Source organism: Pan troglodytes, chromosome 9, assembly GCF_028858775.2.
Source record: "Pan troglodytes isolate AG18354 chromosome 9, NHGRI_mPanTro3-v2.0_pri, whole genome shotgun sequence".
Lineage (NCBI taxonomy): Eukaryota > Metazoa > Chordata > Mammalia > Primates > Hominidae > Pan > Pan troglodytes.
Window position 1 is genome coordinate 79,830,229 of NC_072407.2, and position 22,001 is coordinate 79,852,229.

At 41.5% G+C, this 22,001-nt stretch overlaps 2 protein-coding genes and 1 pseudogene across 17 annotated transcripts in view; 1 reads left to right on the forward strand and 2 right to left on the reverse strand.

Moving 5' to 3' along the window:
- RSF1 (remodeling and spacing factor 1) overlaps window positions 1-22,001 on the reverse strand; it is a 212,089-nt gene that overhangs the window by 144,755 nt on the left and 45,333 nt on the right. For 2 of the 5 annotated variants that reach the window (XM_001175061.8, XM_009423810.5), the window contains exon 1: window positions 15,612-16,202. The exons of 1 other annotated variant lie outside the window; for it this stretch is intronic. In XM_001175061.8, the coding sequence (XP_001175061.5) occupies window positions 15,612-15,798 (187 nt within the window). In that variant the 5' untranslated portion in view covers window positions 15,799-16,202. Of the gene's footprint in view, window positions 1-8,647; window positions 8,762-15,611; window positions 16,203-22,001 lie in introns of those variants that run through there. 2 more of the 5 variants (XM_016921691.4, XM_024347370.3) reach the window with 2 other exon arrangements.
- LOC134807265 (small ribosomal subunit protein uS10-like) lies at window positions 8,296-8,774 on the reverse strand (annotated as a pseudogene).
- The window catches only part of AAMDC (adipogenesis associated Mth938 domain containing), an 80,151-nt gene continuing 74,336 nt past the window's right edge, over window positions 16,187-22,001 (forward strand). For 5 of the 12 annotated variants that reach the window (XM_063782413.1, XM_063782405.1, XM_024346785.3 and 2 more), the window contains exon 1: window positions 16,187-16,314. The gene's annotated coding sequence lies outside the window, so the exon portion shown is untranslated. The remainder of the gene's footprint in view (window positions 16,315-22,001) is intronic. The other 7 variants (XM_063782407.1, XM_054661032.2, XM_063782408.1 and 4 more) reach the window with 3 other exon arrangements.

Consider the following 22,001-nt stretch of genomic DNA (forward strand, 5'->3'; position numbering starts at 1 on the left):
CTTGAGCCCAGAAGTTTAAGACCAGCCTGGGCAACACAGTGAGACTCCATCTCTAGAAAAAAAAAATTAGCTGAGTATGGTGACACGTTCTTGTGGTCCCAGCTACTCAGGAGGCTGAGGTGGAAGGATAGCTTGAGCTCAGGTCAAGGCTGCAGTAAGCCGTGATTCCACCACTATACTCCAGCCGGGGTAACAGAGCAAGACCTTGTCTCAAAAAAGGCTGGATAAAGAGTTGTTCCTCAGATGGAATTCAAGTCAAATTATATTTCTTCTAGACAATTTTTCAAGATCAATCAGGAATCTCTTTACCAACTTTCAACCCCCACAAACACACATATCACTTATGTGTACTTCTCATCTACAATGAACTAAATCCACACTATATATTAAACATGTGTTTATTTATCTAGAGTGGTATTTCAAGTTATTGGAAGCTCTCGTTTGTTTCTTTGTGGGGAGAAAGGAACAAAAAGGATGTCCAATAAGTATCAAATCTCTGTACCTAGCAGAAAAAAGCAATCTCTAAAATTACAACAACCTTTTTTTTGCAAATAAAAATGACAGAATGTCTTGGCAGGGCACAGGCTCGTGCCTGTACTCCCCATGCTTTGGAGGCTGAGGTGGGTGGATCACCTGAGGTCAGGAGTTCGAGACCAGCCCAGCCTACATGGTGAAACCCTGTCTCTGCTAAAATACAAAACTTAGCCAGGCGTGGTGGCATGCTGAGGCAGGAGAATTGCTTGAACCCAGGAGGCAGAGGTTGCAATGAGCCAAGATCACACCACTACACTCCAGCCTGGGAGAGAAAGCGAGACTCCATCTCAAAAAAAGAAAAAAGAAAAAAAAAGAAAAGACAGATTATCTCACTAAAGAAAACTTTACCTATAAGAGAAAACAACTGGGTACAAATGCCAAGATAGTTAATTAAAGTTAATTTTAATTACCTTAAGTACATAAATAAGGCACTCTAAAAAAATTCTTCTTAAAAGCATAAATGTTAAATGCATACTTAACGTTTATACAGCATATATATACATGTATGTAACAACTTAATTCACAAAAACAAGAATTGCAAAATATGATATATTGCTATAATCTGTTTATTCAAGTAAGCTTTTAGAAAGCTATGAAATTAACATGGTAGTGCTTCAAATAGTACTTATATGTAAGTTACCAGAATTCTGATTGTTTAAAACTAGAAAGTCACATATTTTCCCTATAAACAAATGCTGGGTCTTTTCAGCTGTTTCCCTCCTCAGTAAATGGAACTACTAACTACCCACTCTCCAAGCCAGAAGTCCGGAAATTAATACTATTCCTACTCAAAACACTTTGCATCAATCCATTAACTAAGTCCTTATCTATTCTACCTGCAACTTCTCTTTCTCAGATCTAGCCTTTTCTCTCACTCCCTATGGCCACTTCCCCAACTTTCTCACAATAGGAATGTAATATTATAACAACCTCCAGCTGGTTTCCCTATCACCACCCCAAAGTGCCCACTGCCTTTCCAACACCCCAAAAGAATTGTTTCAGAAATGAGAATTTCAGGTCACCCCGGTGAAGATCATATAAATCCATTCAGAGAAACTGGGGTGGGGCTCTTAGAAAAAAAAAAGGTAAATAACAGAAACGGAATAATGACTTTTCCCTCATGGTGTCTTGGGAAAGATAAATAAAAAATTGAATTTTTAACTACACTCAGAGGATTCAAATAAAAAGTAATAAGCTTAGAAGAGGTTAATAACATATGCTTTTCATGCAGTTAAGACATGGTATAACCAAATAACCCAAAAAATGAGTTGAGTGATTACCCAAAGATTTTCCATCTCAGGCATCTCAGGTACTATTATAAAACCCAGCCTGGGCTACATAGCAACACCCATCTCTATAAAAAAAGATTTTTTTTTTTTTTTAACTAGCCAGGTGTAGGGGCACAAGTAGTGCTAGCTACTTGGGAGGCTGAGGCAGGAAGATCACTTGAGTCCAGGAGTTCTGTGTTGCAGTGAGCTATGACTGCACCACTGCACTGCAGTCTGGGCAATAGAGCAAGACCCTCTCTCTAAATAAAGAGAAAGAAAGAAAGGAAGAAAAGAAAGACCAAAGATGGGGAGGACCCAGAAGGAAACACCTGAGTCATTTAAAAAAAAAAAAAATTAAATGAGTGAAAAAACAAGGGAGGAGGGGGTGAGAATTCAGTAATGTATATCTTTACAAGCTATATCCAAAAGAAAAAAGTTATACCCTGAAAAATGTCTAGCAAACAAGGGATGAAGAGAAAATCTAAAAATATTTTGAAATACATGACACATTCATTCAGCTAACATTTGAGTATCTACTATATGCTAAATACTAGGCTAGAAATAGAGTGAATAAGAGAAAATTAATTCCTTATAGAATTTATTGTCAGTCACTGGCATGTTGCCTTTATTTAATGTGCTACATTTTTACTTTAAAGAAGGGAAAAATACATGCAAATCATTTATAACTCCCAATCTAATTTTCTCATATGGTCTTAAGTTCCTCAACCACAAACCTTATCAGAAACCTAATGTATACAGTTAGGTAACTATTTCCCATACATGCCACATTATCAGAAACTTCTATGTCTTTTCCCATGCCGTTCCCTGCCTCGAATGCTTTTCCAACTTTTACTCAACCATTCAAATTTCCATAATGCCTACAGTTATGTTATGATTTCCCCTGGCCAAAATTAGGTACTTGCTCATTTATATTCCCAAAGCACCCTAGAATTACTCTAAACAGTAGTTATACTTTGTATTATAACTGCCTGCATAACTATATTCATGCAAACAAGATCAAGCAAACATGATACAAATATCTGTTGTCTACAAGAAACAAAATTTAGAATCAAAGACACAAGGAGGTTAAAAGGATGGAAAGGAACACACCATGCAAAGTAAACAAAAGACCATGCAAAGTAAACGAAAGACAGATGAAGTGGCTATGCTAATACCAGACAAAACAGACTTTAATCTGAGCATAAATATAGAGTTTAAGACAAAATTTGAAGTATTAGGAAAAATAGGTAAGAACAGACATTCCTGATTACACATTAAAATCACTGATGCCAGGGCCTCAATCCCCAGAGATTCTGATTTCAATGGAGCATTGTTAAGGCCTAGGCATCAGTATTTTTCAGAGGGATTCAAGGGCTTCTAATGCACAGCCCGTAGTTAATGATACACGATTATCATAAGGGCTGAAAAACACTGAACTACAAGGAAAAGACAGTTGCTTTAATTAGGGTAAATGGAAGTCATGGCAGTACAGGAACACACCCTGGAGGCATTTGATAACACAATGCACAAAACTTGTATAGGTACAGGAGACGAAGTCTAATTTCCAAAATATTCAAGAAGAAAATTATTTCGTCGAGCCAATCCCATTAAAAAAATTTTTTTAAATAAAAAAATTAGGCTGGGTGCGGTGGCTCACACCTGTAATCCCAGCACTTTGGGAGGCCACGGCAGGCGAATCACTTGAGGTCAGGAGTTCAAGACCAGCCTGGACAACATGGTGAAACCCTGTCTCTATTAAAAATACAAAAATTAGCTGGGCATGATGGTGCGTGCCTGTACTCCCAGCTATTCAGGAGGCTGAGGCAGGAGAATCACTTGAACCCAAGGTGGAGGTTGCAGTGAGCCGAGATCATGCCACTGCACTGCAGCCTGGGCAACAGAGAAAGACTCTGTCTAAAAAAACAAACAAACAAACAAAAACACAACAACAACAACAAGAAAATTATTTCAAAGTGTGAGGAAGACTAGGATTTTCCCAAGCAATGATGAAAAGCTGGTTAAGATTCATGTTCAAATATCAAGGAATTCAACTGTACCTATGACTTGTAGTTCTTTGGTTTCAATATATTTTAGTATCCCATTCAAATATTATACCTTTTAAAAATAATGTTCATGCTAATAAAATTAAAACTTTTAAAGTAAAAAGAGGTGAGTGGGGAAATATGCTACGTTATCTGACTCAGAAGCCTAAGTGTTCAGATCATTGCTTAGTGTTCAGACCACAACCATAGTACTGTGGATCACACTACAATCATTTTAAGAGCATACCTGTGGGGACAAAACACTGGTTAAGAGTTGGGCTCTGAAGCCAGACTTACCCAGTTTTAAATTCCCACAGCATTACAAGTATCTTTTAATCAAAATTTTCTCCAACCCTTTAACACTGTGTGACTTCAGGCAAGTTACTCTACCTCTCTAAATAGTTTCCTTATCTATAAAATGAAAATAATGACACTATAAATAGAGTGGCTCTAAGGATTAAATAAGATAATCTTGGTAGATGACTTTATCATGGAGTCTGGCTCAACAGTAAGCTCTGATAATTACAACAGTACTACTACAGGCATTTAACCTATAAAATTATGGTAAAGCATGCATACTACAAAGCCCCTTATTTTTGCATTTTTGTAATCTATTTTTCTACGAAAGATAAGAATGGAGAAGATAATTAAGGTTTAAAGGGGAAGTCCAAAATACGGGAAAATAGGACACTAAAGGAGTGAGATATAGTTATCATGGTGAATACAACTAGGTAATAATAGAAGATAGGGTATAAAATGAAAAGGCCATGAGGCAAAAAGATAGCAAGGAGAAACCAGTTGACCACAGTCAAAATTCATAGGACAAAAAACCTCTAAAATGAGGATTATGGAATGTCTGAATTCAGATGCCAGACCAAGTTAGTGCTGCTGTAGATGGTTTATTTATGGTTCTGATAAACTGGAGGTTGGCAAGACTTTAATGGGAATATAAAGTAAGCTCCACTATACTTCTGATTAATCAAAGTTTTCCAATATTACCATCTTGCTATATCCCCAAACTCCAAATACCAAAAGCAAGTTAGAATGGATTATTTGGAATAACTCATTCTACCTAATTTTCTTTTCCTAAAACACTTTTAACATCTAAACATTGAAGAAGTGGCAATTATATTTATTTGCAGAGCCAACTGTGAAGATGCTAAGGACAAAAGGAAAAGAGTAAGTATCAAACTCCCTGAGATATCTAGCATAACATATGCCTAAGCTTCATAACCAGGACTGCACTTTTGCTGCAAAATACACTGATGACCAAGGCATTTAATCCCACTTACTAGTAAGCTATTATCTAGTACATTCTTTCCCAGTCCTGTGTCCTCTAAGTAACCTAAGTAAATCTTTTAAGTTCTACCTTTAATAACTACATCCTTTCCCATCTGAGTACATGGCATCACCATTCATCCAACCTTACCCTCACCTAATCAGTCCACGTGGATAAGACTTTGAGGCCAGTATAGCAGCAATGTTACAACAACTCTTACCCTCACTACCAATTACCATGTCACATGGCTCCCATCCTGGCATTGCCTTATGACAATTAGGCAGAGGTAGCCGTGGCTACTCTTGAATGAAAGAAATTTAGTTCAATGTAATGTCATCACCTTGTTAACAAAAAAGCTTTTAGACTCACCTAACCCAAGAGGAGTAATTAATACTAAAACAGTTGGATGTAAAATTAGATCAATACTGGGGAGACTACTGTTCCACTAAGTTTCATTCACAGGACATTCTAGGCATTTAATTTGTATTATATTGGTTCCTTTTTATTTTTATTTTTTGGGGGGGGGGAGAGGGGTGGAGTCTCCCTCTGTTGCCCAGATTGGAGTGCAATGGCATAATCATGGCTCACTGTAATCTCTGCCTCCTGGGTTCAAACAATTGTCGTGTGGCAGCCTCCTAGGTAGCTGGGATTACAGGTGTATCCCACCACATCCAACTAATTTGTATTTTTAATAGAGACCAGGTTTCACCATGTTGGCGAGGCTGGAAATTTGTATTATACTGGTTCTAAATGTATTTTCAAACACAGAGATCATCATCTGATAAGACTTCCATCTTCATACACTGGAATAAAGATCAGCAAATTTTTTTCTGTAAAGGGCTAGACAGATAATAAGTTCTTCAGGTTTTGAGTTTTGTTTTTTTCTGAGACAGTGTCTTGCTGTTTCACCCAGGCTGGAGTGCAGTGGCATGATCAGCCTCAACCTCTGGGACTCAGACAATCCTCCAAAAGTGCTTGGACTGCAGTATGAGCCACCATACCCAGCCCAATACTTTAGGTTTTGAAGTTATATGTTCTCTGTGACCATCATTCAACTCTGCCACAGTTGTGTGAAAGCAGCTACAGACAACAGTATGTAAACAAATGAACATGGCTGTATACCAGTAAAACCTTATTTACAAAGATAGAGAGGACAGGCTGTAGATTGCCCACCACTGTACTAAGCTATCACAGACTAGGCTTTAACTTCAAAGTTTTAGAGCAGAACATGGTCCTATAGTAAGTTGAGGAAAACTATTAATTCCACAAACATTTACTACATATTTGCTATTACCCACCAATTGCTGGTGATAAAATAAAGTAAGAAACCCTGTCCTCAAAGAGTTTACCATCTTGTAGGCTAGGCAGTAACTGCAAAAAGTGTTATGAGTACTGTGGCATAAAATCTACAAAGTGTACCTGCAGGGTAAGGAGATTGAAGTGGTTAATTTAACTTGAGAGACAGAAAGAAGGAAATTTTCCACAGAGCATTTGATGCTTAAAGAGCAGACTAATGACGGGTACAGTGAGCAGGCAAGGGAAGGAAGATGGGGATGGGATATTCGACTCAGAGGCAGGAGGATGAAGAAAAAGCATAAATGTAAAACAACCTTTCACATCTTCAGAGATGTAAAAGCAGTTCAGCGTGATTAAAACTAGCAATGAGAACAGAAAAGCAAGGTTGAATATAAAAGGGGATAAACAGACTCAATATAACTTGGTATCAAAGAAAGTGTCAGAGGCTAAGGTCTAGGATGCCTCCTTGGTTTCTGATCTGAGTGACTTGGGTAGATGATAGTAACATTCATTTAAGAGGTAATTCAAGATTAAGAATAAATAAATAGGCTGAGCTTGGTGGCTCACGCCTGTAATCCCAGCACTTTGGGAGGCTGAGTCAGGTGGATTGCTTGAGCCCAGGAGTTTGAGACCAGCCTGGGCAACATAATGAAACTCTGTCTCTACTAAAAATACAAAAAATTTTTAGCTGGGTGTGGTGGCACATGCCTGTAGTCCCCAGCAACTTGAGAGGCTGAAATGGGAGGATCGCCTGAGTCTGGGAGGTAGAGGTTGCAGTCAGCAGAGAATAAGCCACTGCACTCCAGCCTGGGTGACAGAGTGAGACCCTGTCTATAAAAATAAGAGTATATAAATACAAGCAGAAATTCAATTTTCCTTTTATAAAGCCTCTTTAGAAATCTAGTTTTAAATAGTTTTTTGGTGATTATCAAAGAAATGCACAATTAACATAGAAAATGAAATGTGAAAAAATATAAGAAAAACCAAAGGGAAAAAAACTATATAATCCTACTATTCAGAAAATGATTAAGATAAACATGTACAAATACTGGAGAAAAAAGCTTAGAGTCTAAAAATAAATACAGACTCAACCTTCACTACGAAAGCTTTCTGGAGGAACTCTTGCTTACATGAGCCATATATACATTATATACTTCATGTTGCTCTTCAAGCAATCCTTGTTCAACTACAGGAGGCTGAAGCCTGGTCTGTCTGCTGTCAAGTTTTGCCCTCATGCTCTTCTTTCTTAAAATCAGTTTGGGCTGGATGTGGTGGCTCACGCCTGTAATCCCAGCACTTTGGGAGGCCGGGGCAGGCAGATCACTTGAGGTCAGGAGTTTTTGAGACCAGCCTGGCCAACATGGCGAAACCCCATCTCTACCAAGAATGCAAAAAAATTAGCTGGGCGTGGTGGCGGGAACCTGTAGTCCCAGCTACTCAGGAGGCTGAAGCAGGAGAATCACTTGAACCCAGGAGGCAGAGGTTGCAGTGAGCTGGGATCGCACTACTACACTCTAGCCTGGGTGACAGAGCTCCATCTCAAAAAAAAAAAAAAAAAATCAGTCTGGTGTAGTTTCTGCTTGCTGTGCCCTCACAACTCATGTTCTTACACTGAAAAGATCACCTTAATTTTGGACAAACATTCTAAGCATAACTTTTAATTCTTGCTCTTTGTCCGGCCTCTAAACTGGTAAGATTAAATAAACACTGCAAATTCCCCACCACCTCATCCCTGCTTCTTCTGTTTATTAACAGAAAGGCACAAATTATGAAATAATTTGCTAAAATCAGAATATCTTACACAACTTACTTTGAGAGAAACCAAATTTATTTGATAAGTATTTTTAAATGAATATTAAAACTTACTTAATTCTGAGCAAAACATGAAAGTAGTCTAATGATGAATGGGATCAAGTCTGCCATTTATAATTTTTTTTTAACAACTGGTAATCAATTTATTAAAATAGTTGACTTAAGCATCTGCAATGGTGACTTTCACCTCAACTCCTGGCTCAAACTGATGGAAGCAATCTGCTTAACAATCTCAGAAGGACTGTGCAAGTCAATGAGTCGCTTGTGGATTCTCATCTGGAAAGGATCCCATGTCTTAGAACCTTCACTACAAGGACTTTTTCTGTAGTGATTCTCAAAGTCTTGGTAGGTATTCGAACTGGTCCTTTCACTTGGAGATTCTTTGCCTTTGCTCCTCTGATGAAGTCAGCACACACCTTTTCCAGGGATTTTATGTTGCGGCTCGTTAGAGTGATTCAATTTCGGTGAACTGCCACCTCCAGCTCCACGCGTGTTTTTCCGGTAACCTTCAAAGCCATAGCTGCTGCACGGCTTCCTGACCGACTTGTTCCTCGGCGAGAGCGAACAGCAGTGAGTAAGGAGCAGGCGCCTGCGGATCACCGATCCGCAGCACCTACCACCGCGACTTCTTCAAAGAGCGGCCATTTATAATTTGTAAAAAGGACACACACACACACACACACACACACACACACACACACACACAGAGATAATGGAGAATTAATACAATTTAACACATCCCTAAACTCAGGATAAAAATAAGAAGTGGCTGGGCACAGTGGCTCATGCCTGCAATCCCAGCACTTTGAGAGGTGGAGGTGGCTGGATCACCTGAGGCCAGGAGTTCAAGACCAGCCTGACCAACATGGCAAAACCTGTCCCTACTAAACACATAAAAATGAGCCAGGCATGGTGGTGCATGCCTGTAATCCCAGTTACTTGGGAGCGTGAGGCAGGAGAATCACTTGAACCCAGGAGGCAGAGGTTGTAGTGAACCAGGATCGTGCCACTGTACTCCAGCCTGGGCCACAGAGCGAGACTGTCTCAAAAAAAAAAAAAAAAAAGAAGTTTTGGCCACAAGTGGTGACTCATGCCTGTAACCCCAGCACTTTGGGAGGCCGAGGTGGGAGTATCACCTGAGTCCAGGAGTTCAAGACCAGCCTGGACAATACAGCAAGACCTCATTCTCTACCAAAAAAATTTTTAAAAATTAGCTGGGCATGGTGGCATGTGCCTGTAGTTCCAACTACTCGGGAGGTTGGGGCAGGAGGATTTCTTGAGCCCAGGAATTCAAGGCCCTAACTCTGGGGGGGGAAAAAAAAGACAGAGTCTCGCTCTGTCACCCAGGCTGGAGTGCAGTGGCACCATCTTGGCTCACTGCAACCTCTGCCTCCCAGGTTCAAGCGATTCTCCTGCCTCGGTCTCCCGAGTAGCTGGGATTACAGGCGCCTGACACCAGGTCTGGCTAATTTTTGTATTTTTAGTACAGATGGGGTTTCACCATGTTCGCCAGGCTGGTCTCAAACTCCTGACCTCAGGTGATCCGCCGCCTGGGCCTCCCTAAGTGCTGGGATTACAGGCATGAGCCACCGTGCCCAGCCGAAAAAATACATTTTTATAAAGTAGGCATTCACCTCAGAAATCCTTTGATAATGTTTGAAGCAATACCAGTTTAATACTGTTTAAGTCAGTTTCCTCTATTATTGTGGTTCAATTGTTTAGTGACTTGGAAACCCCCAAAATATGGGGTTTTTTTAATTTCAGTGCCTCCTTTCTTCCTAACACACTGGTGCAAACCTCATACGGAGCACACTGGAGCTAGCAGGCACTGCAGTTTATGGCATACAAGTGAAAGAAAGCGTAAAATGGAAGAAGCAGCCCCTTCAAATGGCTAAAGGTGGTGAGACTTCAGACATGAGGATCAGGAAATGGAAGTAAAGGGGAAGTGGAAGAGTAAGGAGAGAATGCCTGCTGTTCTCTCTAGTTTAGGCATCAATTTGCCTGGAGGCATTGCTTGTGCCCAACAGTACAAGAGCGAGCAAAAATGTTTAAAAGTTAGCTAATGCAAACCTAACTTACAGATATGACCATATAAAGCTAAACAAATTATAAATCAAAGCCTGCTAGAACATATGTAATTACAAAGTGTACATTATAATTGCCCATATAATTAAATGTTTTTAAAAGAAAATAGAAAATACCCTAATACCTTTTGTGGGATCTACTCTACAATAAAAACAGAAAACAAACAAAAAAAGCCAAGCATAATATATTAAGACTATACCCATCAGGTAGAGTAAAATTTTATTAAATCTAACAACACACATAACTGTCTTCCTTGAATACATGATTCAGTTTAACATGTACTTTAGGCCTGAATTATTCTTTTTCATATTGCATGTGGTCATACATCTCACCATAAAATTGTTAGATAATTTTAGTTTACAACTGTAGACTAGAATGCACCGACTATTGCTCCACTTGATAAAATCTCAGAGAAAAAAAACTAAGTCTTTGAATGATGTCATTAGTTTCAAGCTCAGTTTAGCTATTTCTTATTAGAAATTTCTTTTAAAAGGCTCATGTTTAATGTTTTTTTAAAAAAATAATCCCCACAATATTTACTGTAGCTACATCTGTACATAGCAGATGCTCAATATATATATTAAGTGAATAAACTCACTAATAAATGCTTGCTTACCTTCTTACCGGTGAGGTCTGTTTAAGAACTTAACAAAACATCTAAATTTAAGGCAAACTTTTTAATCATTAAAAGACTAAAAAGTAAGCCAGTTTGCATTAACAGGCTCATGTTAGCCAGACAAGTCCCTCTGTCTCCATTACCTCCTAGTTCCTAGGACAATGACAACAACCTCCCTCCAAACCTCCGTAACTTTACTCTATGACATATCGAAAATGGTGGAGATGAAATCTATTTCTCTCTTTTCATCTAATAAGTGCCCTAAAGAATATGTGCTTTTTCAAAGGCAGAAGAGACACAACTAAAAAGTTTCAACCTAACCAGGCTCTGGCCCCAGCAATACTACTATTAATGTATGTATGCCCTACCAGTGTCTACCACTGTAGACTCATGCAACCTCTAGTACATGCACCTGGTAAAATCTTTTGTTTAAATCAACACATGTGGCCCCAGTTACAGTAATCACCTTTCCACTTTATCAAATGCACCTAAAAATATATTGTTACACACAGATCAGTTACAGTACCAGTAAGAGAGACCATAGTAAGTTATAGTTACAATTCCAGTTAAAAAGGCATTTTTTTAACTTTGATATTTTGACTTCCAGTTAAAATTCAAATCATTAAATGCAAAAATGAAACAAAAAACTAATGGCTCAACTTACTTAATATCATACAACTAATTCAGCCAACCATAGTATAAACTATGAGAATCCTAACACATTATCTGTATTTAGCTTAATAAATTTATTAGATATATGTAACATCTCAACCAATATCCAGACTGTTTTTAAAGAATACAGTAGTATAGTTTCCTCTTGAAAATAAATATTCTCTGCAGGAGAGGAAAGATACTTAGGAGCCTTGGGTGTCAGGGATCTCACAAAGTCAATGTCGACTTTATCCATAACCACCATCATCTACCTCCAGTTAGGAGAAACCTGGGGAAGTCCACACAAAGCACAGAATTGGGAGGACTAAAGTAGACTGCAGGGAGAGGAGGATAAAACACCACCTTCATTTGGCACATCCTTTTATAACTAGTATCAACTATAAATCTAAATTTTTTGTTGACAATTTCAGCATATATGTGGGTTTTTCAAATAAGAATTTGACTAACACCAACAGTTAGCTGTATACACTTGAAATCTCTCTCTGTAGCTTGATTTTCCTCCTGAAAAATAAAGGCAATGACACAATAGTCCCTTCTTTCTTGCCCCGAAATTCAATGATAGTTTCTAGAGCAAAGGTTCTCAAACATTCTAGGTTCACGGCACCCTCAGTATCTCAGTAATTTTCTCACAGCAGCCCTAGGCCAGAAATAACAACACTTCCACTTATTAAGTAGTCAGTAGCCATGTGAAAAAATAACCTAGCTAAATTTCAACAAGTAATGTTTTTACTTCATTCTTAACCATAATTACTTGTGAAATGTGTATTACTGTTGGGCACTGCACAACTTTTCAAACCTTGGAATCAGAGTGGACCCTGCTATCCTCTTTCCTGCTGCATACTGACTTTTTTGTGAATTTTACCACAGCAACCGCTAAAAAACCAGCTTCACAAAGACATATCATCTATAGAAATGTGGCACAACCTTGAAACCATGAAGTAAGTCAAGGCAGTAGCTCACCTGGCAACCAGCAAATTTCGGCTACCACTGTATCCTACTTGAAAATTTAAACTATCAGATGGAGTTGGCAACAATGCTCTAGGGTGCCTTGGTGCAGTTTGGAAACCATGATACTATGGCAAGGTATATAATTTTGTGGCTTTGGACTCAGACTTGGGTTGGAAATCATATTCTACCATTAACTATAGACTCTTAAGCACCTTAGTCTATTGAGCCTTAGTTTCTATGCCTGCCAAATAGGAATAATACTATCAACTTCAGAGAACAGTTGCAAGGAACTAAATCCATGTCTTTTAACTCTTGTACACTACAACTCTTTCCCAAAAAGACTCAGTTCAAATCTTGTTGGCTGAGCCACTATCATTTTATCAGCTATTTGAAACAGGCTGAAAGTTTGTAATAGCTGATAAAACGACAGAGGTTCACCCAACAAGCCAACTTTGATGATGATTATCATGGTTCATCATCAAAGTTCTGAAAATCGTTTCCCTGCACAGTAACAGCATTTCACCTGCAGAGACTTCTCATTTGCCAAGTGTTCTGAACTGTGTAACATTAATTAATAATTATTCTAAGATCACCTTATGATAGGATCTATTATTATCAGTCCCCTTAGCAACTCTATACCAACGGTAATGCAGTGGCTGAAATAAATGATCCTTCTTAGCCCAGGTTACCTGTCATTTTTACTTACTTAGTGAACCACTATTCAATTCAACTGACTCTAATATTGTATTCCTGTGATATTAATATAAACTAAATGCACTGGTCAAAATACCTAAAATAAATGTAGATTCAAGCAATCTCATATACTACCCAAAATACCACGCCATCCCAGAAAACCTATGCATTTCAACTTGGTCCAAAGAAATTACCAAAACAATTTACTAGCCATCCTTTCCCCAAATGCCCACAGTTGGTTCTCTGAGAGATACATTACTATCACTTCCCAAGGCATCCTAAAAGCAACTTACTAAGGCATCCTACTTCACGATGACTACTTTCTTAAAAATTAAAAAACGGGCCAGGCTTGGTGGCTCACGCCTGTAAAGCACTTTGGGAGGCCAAGGTGTGTGGATCACGAGGTCAGGAGTTCGAGATCAGCCTGGCAAACATGGTGAAACCCCGTCTCTACTAAAAATACAAAAATTAGCCGGGCGCGGTGGTGCACACCTGTAATCCCAGCTACTCGGGAGGCTGGGGCAGGAGAATCGCTTGAACCTGGGAGGCGGAGGTAGCAGTGAGCCCAGATCCTGCCACTGCATTCCTGCCTGGGCAACAGAGTGAGACTCCGTCTCAAAAAACAAATAAAAATAAAAAATATAAAAAAGAATGTAAATACAATTTGATAATGAAATTACTACAATGGGAGCTTAATTTTTAAACAAATTCTGTGAGAAGCCTTTATATAATGTAATTAGTCACCCTCCTATTTTGTACTATTTTTTAAATTAGCCTTTTGTAAGCCAGTTTGTTACAGGTAGAGGTGATGTGGACAGGTAAGAACAGATTACTAGGCTTGTATTATAACTGCTGTATTAATTTGAGTCTTCGGTAGCCATAACATCATACAGATTCTTTATAGGTAATATTCTGAAGAACTTCATACTTGGCGCTTCCTAGCAATGCAAATAAATTCAGTTAACAGAAACTTCTTCATTTACATAGAGAATAGAAGAGCGACCCTGCTTTCTTGGAAAGGAAACAGCTATCTGTCTTGTACAATAACCAATCCACTTTGGCCAGCTAATATGGACAAAAAAAGAGACCTATTTGGAAAACGTTTCTTCTCCAGCCAAGGGCTGTTTCCAGATAAAGGCAATGCTCAGAGTATAACAAAAAAGCCTTCTCTGAGGAAAGAAAAGTGCCAGAAAAGGAGAGGCAGGGATCGGGAATAAATGGGGGTGAGTATAAGCACTCAGTGTGAAGGCTGGAGGCAGCAGGCGCAGCGCTGAGATGCTCCAGCAAAAGAACCAGCAGCAGCAGCAGGAAGTTTCAATGGGGCCGGGCAGAGCATGCGCCCTGCACCCGCGCGGTGGCCTTATGTGGAAGGAGCACCACTTGCGAACACCAATAATAGACCAGCGGCACCAGAGAGAGAAACATGAGCAACAAGCACCTTCTTCAACTGTTTCCCCCTCCGTCAGAGCCCCTCCTCCAGCTTACATACTAACCACCCCACCCTACCGTGCAAATGGGAGGGAGACGACTTCTTCGCCTAAGCCCGGCTGCCAAGATGAAGGGGGAAGGGATTGGAAAAGTGGGGAGATGCTCGCCTATTATTTTGGGGGAGGTGGGGAGAGGAAGGAGAACTATGGAGGAGGAATTAACCCTCTCCTCTCCAAAGTGGAGCTGAACCGACTTCGCCCCCCTACCGAGAATGGAGAAGAACCCCCTCCCGTGGGGGAGGAGCAGACCTCCCCACTCCAAGGAAGGAGTTTTAGGGGTTAAAGCAGCCCTCGAGGGGAAGGGAAAAGGGACAAATCTCTCAGGGGAGTTCCCAACAGAGGGAGGGAGAGTTGAGTGTCCGCTGGCCCCCGCCCACCCAGGTGAAGGGAGATAAGGAGGTGTCCGGAGCAGCCGAGCCCAGCCTTCCCCGAGATGGTCGGGAAGACTGGTGGGAGGAGGGGAGGGAGTAAGGGTGGGGAGGAGGAGAAAAGCGCAAAGCTGGCCGGAACCTGCGCTCCCCTTCCCCCGCCGCCAAGGGGGAGACGGGGTGGGGGGCCGCCCTCCGCCGCGGAGAAGCAGTCCCCGGGGCTGCCGACCGGCACAATGACCCCTCCCCGCCTCCAGCCCACACCTAGCCCGCAACGCCTCCACCTCAGCTCCCCTCCCGGCCGAGTGGCCCTAGGGGGCCTCCGCCCCGCCTCCCCACTGCCCAAGACCCCGGGGGCTGGGCGGAGAAGACCAGCCCGGCGGAGTTGCGTCCCAAGGGGAAGACAGAGCCGCGGAGGCCCGAGCCGCGAAGAACCGGGGCGCCTGTGAAGAGCGGAGAGTAGGAGAGCGCCAGGGCCGCTTCCCGCCGGGCGTTCGGGCCCCTCGCTTACCTTCTCCGTTGCCGACGTCCGGCGGCGGCGCCTGCAGCACCCGCTCCAGCTCAGGGAACGGCAACTCAGGCAGGTCTAGCAGCGGCCCGTAGCGCTCCAAGAAGGAGCAGACTACCGCGAAGTTGGGGCACGAACCCGGGCAGCCCGGAGGAGCCATCACCGCCGCCGCTGCCGCCGCCGTCGCCATTTTGAACTGGAGGATGGAGGAGGAGGCGATGGGGGGGCGGGGGAAGTTGGGGTGCCGAGGGATGGCAAGGCAGCCTTACGGACGACAGGAGGCGCTCTCAAGTGGGCTCCTCTGCGGATCCCAGCGTCTCAGGGACGGCTCCGCGATCCCACAATACATCGGCGGCCCGGAGCAGTCGAGAACCGAGTCAGACGGGAGACAGAGCGGCCCTCTGCGCCTTTCACTTTCCGCCCCCTTCTCTCCTCCCCTTCGGGCTTGCCACTGCCTCGTGTGACAGGGGGAATGAAAACAAGGGAAGCGGGGCGGGGAGGCGGGCTGGAAGCGGGAGGGGCGGGACTTCTCGAAAACAATGGCCAATGGACGCAGAGGGGGCGGGGCCTCGGGCGCTGTTCAACTGCAGGGCGTATTCCCGGAGGGCAGTTGGGGAGCGCAGATCCCGGAGCAGCGCTGGGAGCGTAAGTGCGGGCAGAGCACTGCGCCGTTTGGGAACGCAACTTTGAGGAGACAGTACGGTGGGTGAGTTTGCGGGGGAATCCTGAAACTGGGCCACGAGATGGTGGAGAGGTTGAGGAGAATTAATAAACAGAAAAAGGGAATAGGGCGGGGGAAAGCACAGTTGTGGGAGAAGGTTGGGAAGGGGAAAGGTAGAGATGTGCCCTTAATTAGGGGCTGGGCTGGGACCTCGGTAAGACGTCTCTGTGGAAGTTTGCCGACGGGGTATTGCTCTCTGCTGGGGTACAGGAATCGCAGCTTTGCTGGAAAAGCAGGATCTGAGGGAACGGAACTCTGGGGGAATCGTCGGAGTGAGGAGTTGGGGCCCTGCTGGGAGAAGAGGATCTGAGGAGACCAGGCTCTGCTAGGGGGCCATGGTGTGAGGGGAAGGGGTTCTGTTCAGGGACCAGAATCGGAGTGTGGGCTGGGACTCCATTGAGAGGCCGAACATGACAGGAGACGGTGGAGCAGCGAAAAGTTTGTTAGAAGACAGGGTTCCACTTCGGGGCGGGGCGGGGGGCAGTGAACATTCCCACAAAGAACGCCAGAGAGAAACTACCAATAATGTAAAATAGAATGTGCAGCCTGAGAAGCAGCAGTACACGTTATGCTTAGAAGCCTGAGCTTTGGATTCAGCCAGGCCTGAGTCCTAGCGGGGCTACTTCATGACACTGTGGAGGTTTCTTTATTTCTTTGAACTCCTTAGAGTGGGGTGATAATAGTACCTACATCATACGGTATTACTAGATAAATCACAGTAAAGTGATTAGCACAGTGCCGTAGCACATAGTGAGTACTTAAAAAATATTAGTTATCAAAAAAGGAGTTCCTATAATTTAGACTGAATTCCGCTATATTTATTTAGTCTATAATTTATTACTTTGAGAATTTTCTGAGTGCATTTAAAACTCAATGTAGTACCTAATTCCTAAAAAGAATTTGGCCGGGCGCGGTGGCTCATGCCTGTAATCCCAACACTTTGGGAAACCGAGGTGGGTGCATCACCTGAGTTCTGCAGTTCCAGACCAGCCTGGGCAACATGGCGAAACCCCGTCTCTAGTAAAAATAACGAAAATTAGCCGGGAATCCTTGGGAGGCTGATGCAGGAGAACACCTTGAACCGGGGAGGCGAAGGTTGCAGTGAGTCGAGGTCGCGCCACTGCACTCCAGCCTGAGCGACAGAGCAAGACTCCACCTCAAAAAAAAAAAAAAAAAAAAAGAATTTGAAGCAAGGTACAACACAAACCATGTAAAAAAGAGAAATCTGTAATTATAGAAAGATAAGAAATAGATGGGCAAATAATTATATGAGTAACAGGGAAAATGGTCACACAAACACCGAATTTTTTTCTTCATTTCCAGGTTTTAAAAAGGGGAAAAACCATAAGGGTGTGTATTATTCCCATTATCTAAAGAAAGAATACTCAATTTATCAAGAGAAAAATTCTATATTGTAAGAAGAATTTATTGCCTTGAATAGTGATTCATAGTCTTGAGTGGTATACAAACCGTTTTTAAAGGAAAAAAGTTCTTTTGAAACTTGGCAAATACTTTTGAAAATTTCACTGTAAGAAATACTGATGTAAGAAATCAAAGTCTAAAGAACACTGTAAATGTACTTAATGCCACTGAAGTGTACACTTAAAGTGGTTAAAATGGCATATTTTATGTTACATGTATTTTACGACAATAAAAAAGTTTTTAAGAAATTAAAATCCGCCGGGCGCTGTGGCTCACGCCTGTAATCCCAGCACTTTGGGAGGTCGAGACGGGCGGGTCACGAGGTCAGGAGATCAAGACCATCCTGGCTAACGCGGTGAAACCCATCTCTACTAAAAATACAAAAAATTAGCCGGGCGTGGTGGCGGCGGGCCCCTGTAGACAGCTACTCGGGAGGCTGAGGCAGGAGAATGGCATGGACCCGGGAGGCGGAGCTTGCAGTGAGCCAAGGTTGTGCCACTGCACTCCAGCCTGGGCGACAGAGCAAGACTCCGTCTCAAAAAAAAAAAAAAAAGAAAAAGAAAAAGAAATTAAAATCCTACTTCAGGAAAATATCTTTATGGTTATGAATTATCACTGCCAAAGAAGTTTTAATTTAATGAGTGGGAAAATATTGTTTTTAAGCAATTACTGAAATGAAACACAAAACTAAACTAAAACATTTTTATAGAATTCCCAAACTGGCAAGTATATATCTCTTGACCCTGGGGACCTGAAGACTCCAGTTTAAGAATAATCTGGGCGAGGTGGGGTGGCTCATGCCTGTAATCCAAGCACTCTGGGAGGCCGAGCAGGAGGACCCCTTGAGCCAAGGAGTTCGAGACCAGCCTGGGCAAGGTAGTGAGACCTCATCTGTAATCCCATGTAGTTGCCACTGCACTCCAGCCTGGGCGACAGAACTACACCCTGTCTCAAAAAAAAAAAAAAAGAAAAAGAATAATTTGACCCAGAATACAGTTTTAACAACAGTTTTGTGGAAACATACAAAGACTTTCATATACTGGTTACTTAACTGACCTTAAATAAAAGCCAGGTACAGGATATTTTAAAATAAAATTGTATCTTTGTGAAGGAATTTCTATGGAAAGAACCTTCAAACCTAAAAGGAAGATTTATTATGTGAACCTTGCCTGTACTTTCTATCTTTGCTTCTAGCTTTTGCAGCACTTCACTTCCCACATTCCAGTGAGGTTGTGAAATAACATTCTAAAAAAAAAAAAATAAAGCTTTATTACTATAGTTTTCTTTTCTCACTGCTCACACTGTTAGTCAAACAGACTGATAAATAAAGGTTAGAGTTTCTGCCTTTTCTAATCTAGATCGGCAGGGAAACAGAGTCCTTTGGCATCAGAAAGTTATATCCACCCAAAGATAAGAAGTGTTTTGCTACAAAGCAAGGTTTAAGCATGCCTTCCTTCACTAAAGTCTGTTCTTGAAAATAAATGACACACACCCATAATGCTATCATCACTTCTTGCTTTCCTAGGCTAAGAGAAATTGTGGAATACAGAGCTTAACGACAATTTATGTAGTTATATAAGTGAGTTATATTTATCAGACTGGAAAGTAAAGGTGCAAAAAAGAGTAGCTATTTTTAAAACCTGTATTTGATTTATTGCTACTGCCATGAAGAGGCCTTTAAATAAGCATTAAGTTACACTTGGTTCAACTTTGTTTATGAATAAGAAATTTCTTAAGATATTTCAAATTTCATGTCCTATTAAGGGGAAATATTTTGCTCAATTAGAATTAATGGCTAATTTATTAAAAATCCAAAAAGTCAAAAACAACACAAATATTCATCAACAGAAAAATATAAATTGTGATATACTACTCAGAGTAATACACACTGTTGATATACACTACAGCCTGGGTGAATCTTAAAAACATGTTGAGTAAAAGAAGGCAGACACAAAAGAGTTAGGTACTGTACAATTCCATCAATATGAAGGTCAAAACTAATCTGTGGCAATAGAAGTCAAAGTAGTTGTTTCCTTTGAGCTTGGAAGGGTATTGACTAGAAAGGGGCACAAGGGGACTTTGTAGATAGTTTCTATATCTTGATTGGCAAGTTTATTTCTCAAAATTCATTGAACTCTATAAACACTGCATTCAACTAAATGCGATGCAATTATGCTTCAATTTTAGAAGTTAATGGTTTATTCCTATATAATCCCAATTAGCATTGGTACCAGTCTGTCTTTTATACAAATTTATACACATTTCTGTCTCCTTCATATGTTATCTTTGCATTTGTTACATAGTTTTTTTGTTGTTGTTGTTTTTCTTTTTGAGACAGAGTCTCACTCTATCACCCAGGCTAGAGTGCAAGTGACACGATCTCAGCTCACTGCATGCTCCAACTCCTGGTTTCACGCCATTCTATTGCCTCAGCCTCCCGAGTAGCTGGGGCTACAGGCGTCTGCCACCATGCCTGGCTAATTTTTTTTGTATTTTTGGTAGAGATGGGGTTTCACCATGTTAGCCAGGATGGTCTCGATCTCCTGACCTCGTGATCTGCTCACCTCAGCCTCCCAAAGTGCTGGGATTACAGGCATGAGCCACCAGGCCTGGCTGCTTTTTTTTTTAATGGATATTATAAGCTCAGTAAATGTATATTGAGGCAAACTGAATTCCATTTTAGAGCCAATTTGGGGAATTCCTAATCAAGGATGAGCAAATTAGGTTTATCTAAAACTCACTTTAAAAAAGCTAAAACAAGCTGCGCACGGTGGTTCAAAAAAGCTGAAGGTATATGGACTTAATATTACATGTAGTAAAAGCTATTAAGTGTCAACAGAAATAGGAATCTCTACTCTTTGAGATAGTTTAATAAGAAGATGTATGAAAATAAAAGGAAGCCCTAATACAAACAAGATGTAAACCAACCATTTTCTGGATATTTGTCTTGATAACTGAATTCTGTGTTACAACAGAATTCTATTCATTGAAGAAGACACCTTTAGAAGTGTCTTACTACCCATTTTTTTGTTTTTTTTTTTTGAGTCAGTCTCACTCTGTCGCCCTGGCTGGAGTGCAGTGGCACGATCTAGGCTCACTGCAACCTCTGCCTCCTGAGTTCAAGTGATTCTCCTGCCTCAGCCTCCCAAGTAGCTGGGATTACAGGCAAGTGCCACTACATCCGGCTAATTTTTGTATTTTTTGTAGAGACGGGGTTTCACTATGTTGGCCAGGCTGGTCTCAAACTCCTGACCTCAGGTGATCTGCTCACCTCGGCCTCCCAAAGTGCTGGGATTACAAGCGTGAGCCACCGTCTTACTACCCATCTTTTTTTGAGACTTATGCATGAGTCTGTTCTCTGACAAGCCTGGCTAAGATTGGTTTCTCTGATGGAGTAAAGATTTTTACTGAAAAGAAAAATGAGCGGGGAGCCAGATGCAGTGGCTCATGCCTATAATCTCAGCACTCTGAGAGGCCGAGGTGGGAGTTCAAGACCAGCCTGGTCAACATGGTGAAACTTCGTCTCTACTAAAAATGCAAAAATTAGGTGGGCATGGTGGTGCATGCCTGTAGTCCCAGCTACTCGGGAGGCTGAGGCAGGAGAATCACTTGAACCCAGGAGGCAGAGGTTGCAGTGAGCCAAGATCACACCATTGCACTCTGGCCTGGGTGACAGAGTGAGACATCATCTCAAAAAACAAAAACAAAACAAAACAAAAAAGATGGGGGACAGCCTGTATTATTATGTTTTATGTCTTTTAGCTATGTGTCTATGTTTTAAATTTTTATTATTAAATAATTCAGAACAGGGATAATCATCGGCAGTTTGACATCCTATACAGCAAGGCCTGATATTCACTTGTATGAACCAGAAAGGCTGTACTGACTGTTAAACTGTTAAGATACTGTATTTACATGCCAGTTGCAGCATAGTCGCTACCCTGAGCCTCCCAAGTACACTCCTGCTACACTGGCTAGCCAGTCTGTCTCCAACAACACCCAGCAACCGAACCTTTGAAACAGACACACCAGACCCTATAACTGTATGCCTGCAAATCAGATAATCTCAATGAAATGAACACATTTCTAGAATAACATGAACTATGGAAACTCACTCAAGAACAACTAGAAAATCTGAATGAACCCATAATAAGTAAAAATACTGAATTGGAGCTGGGCACAATGGCTCATGCCTGTAATCCCAGCACTTTGAGAGGCCGAGGTGGGCAGAACACCTGAGGTCAGAAGTT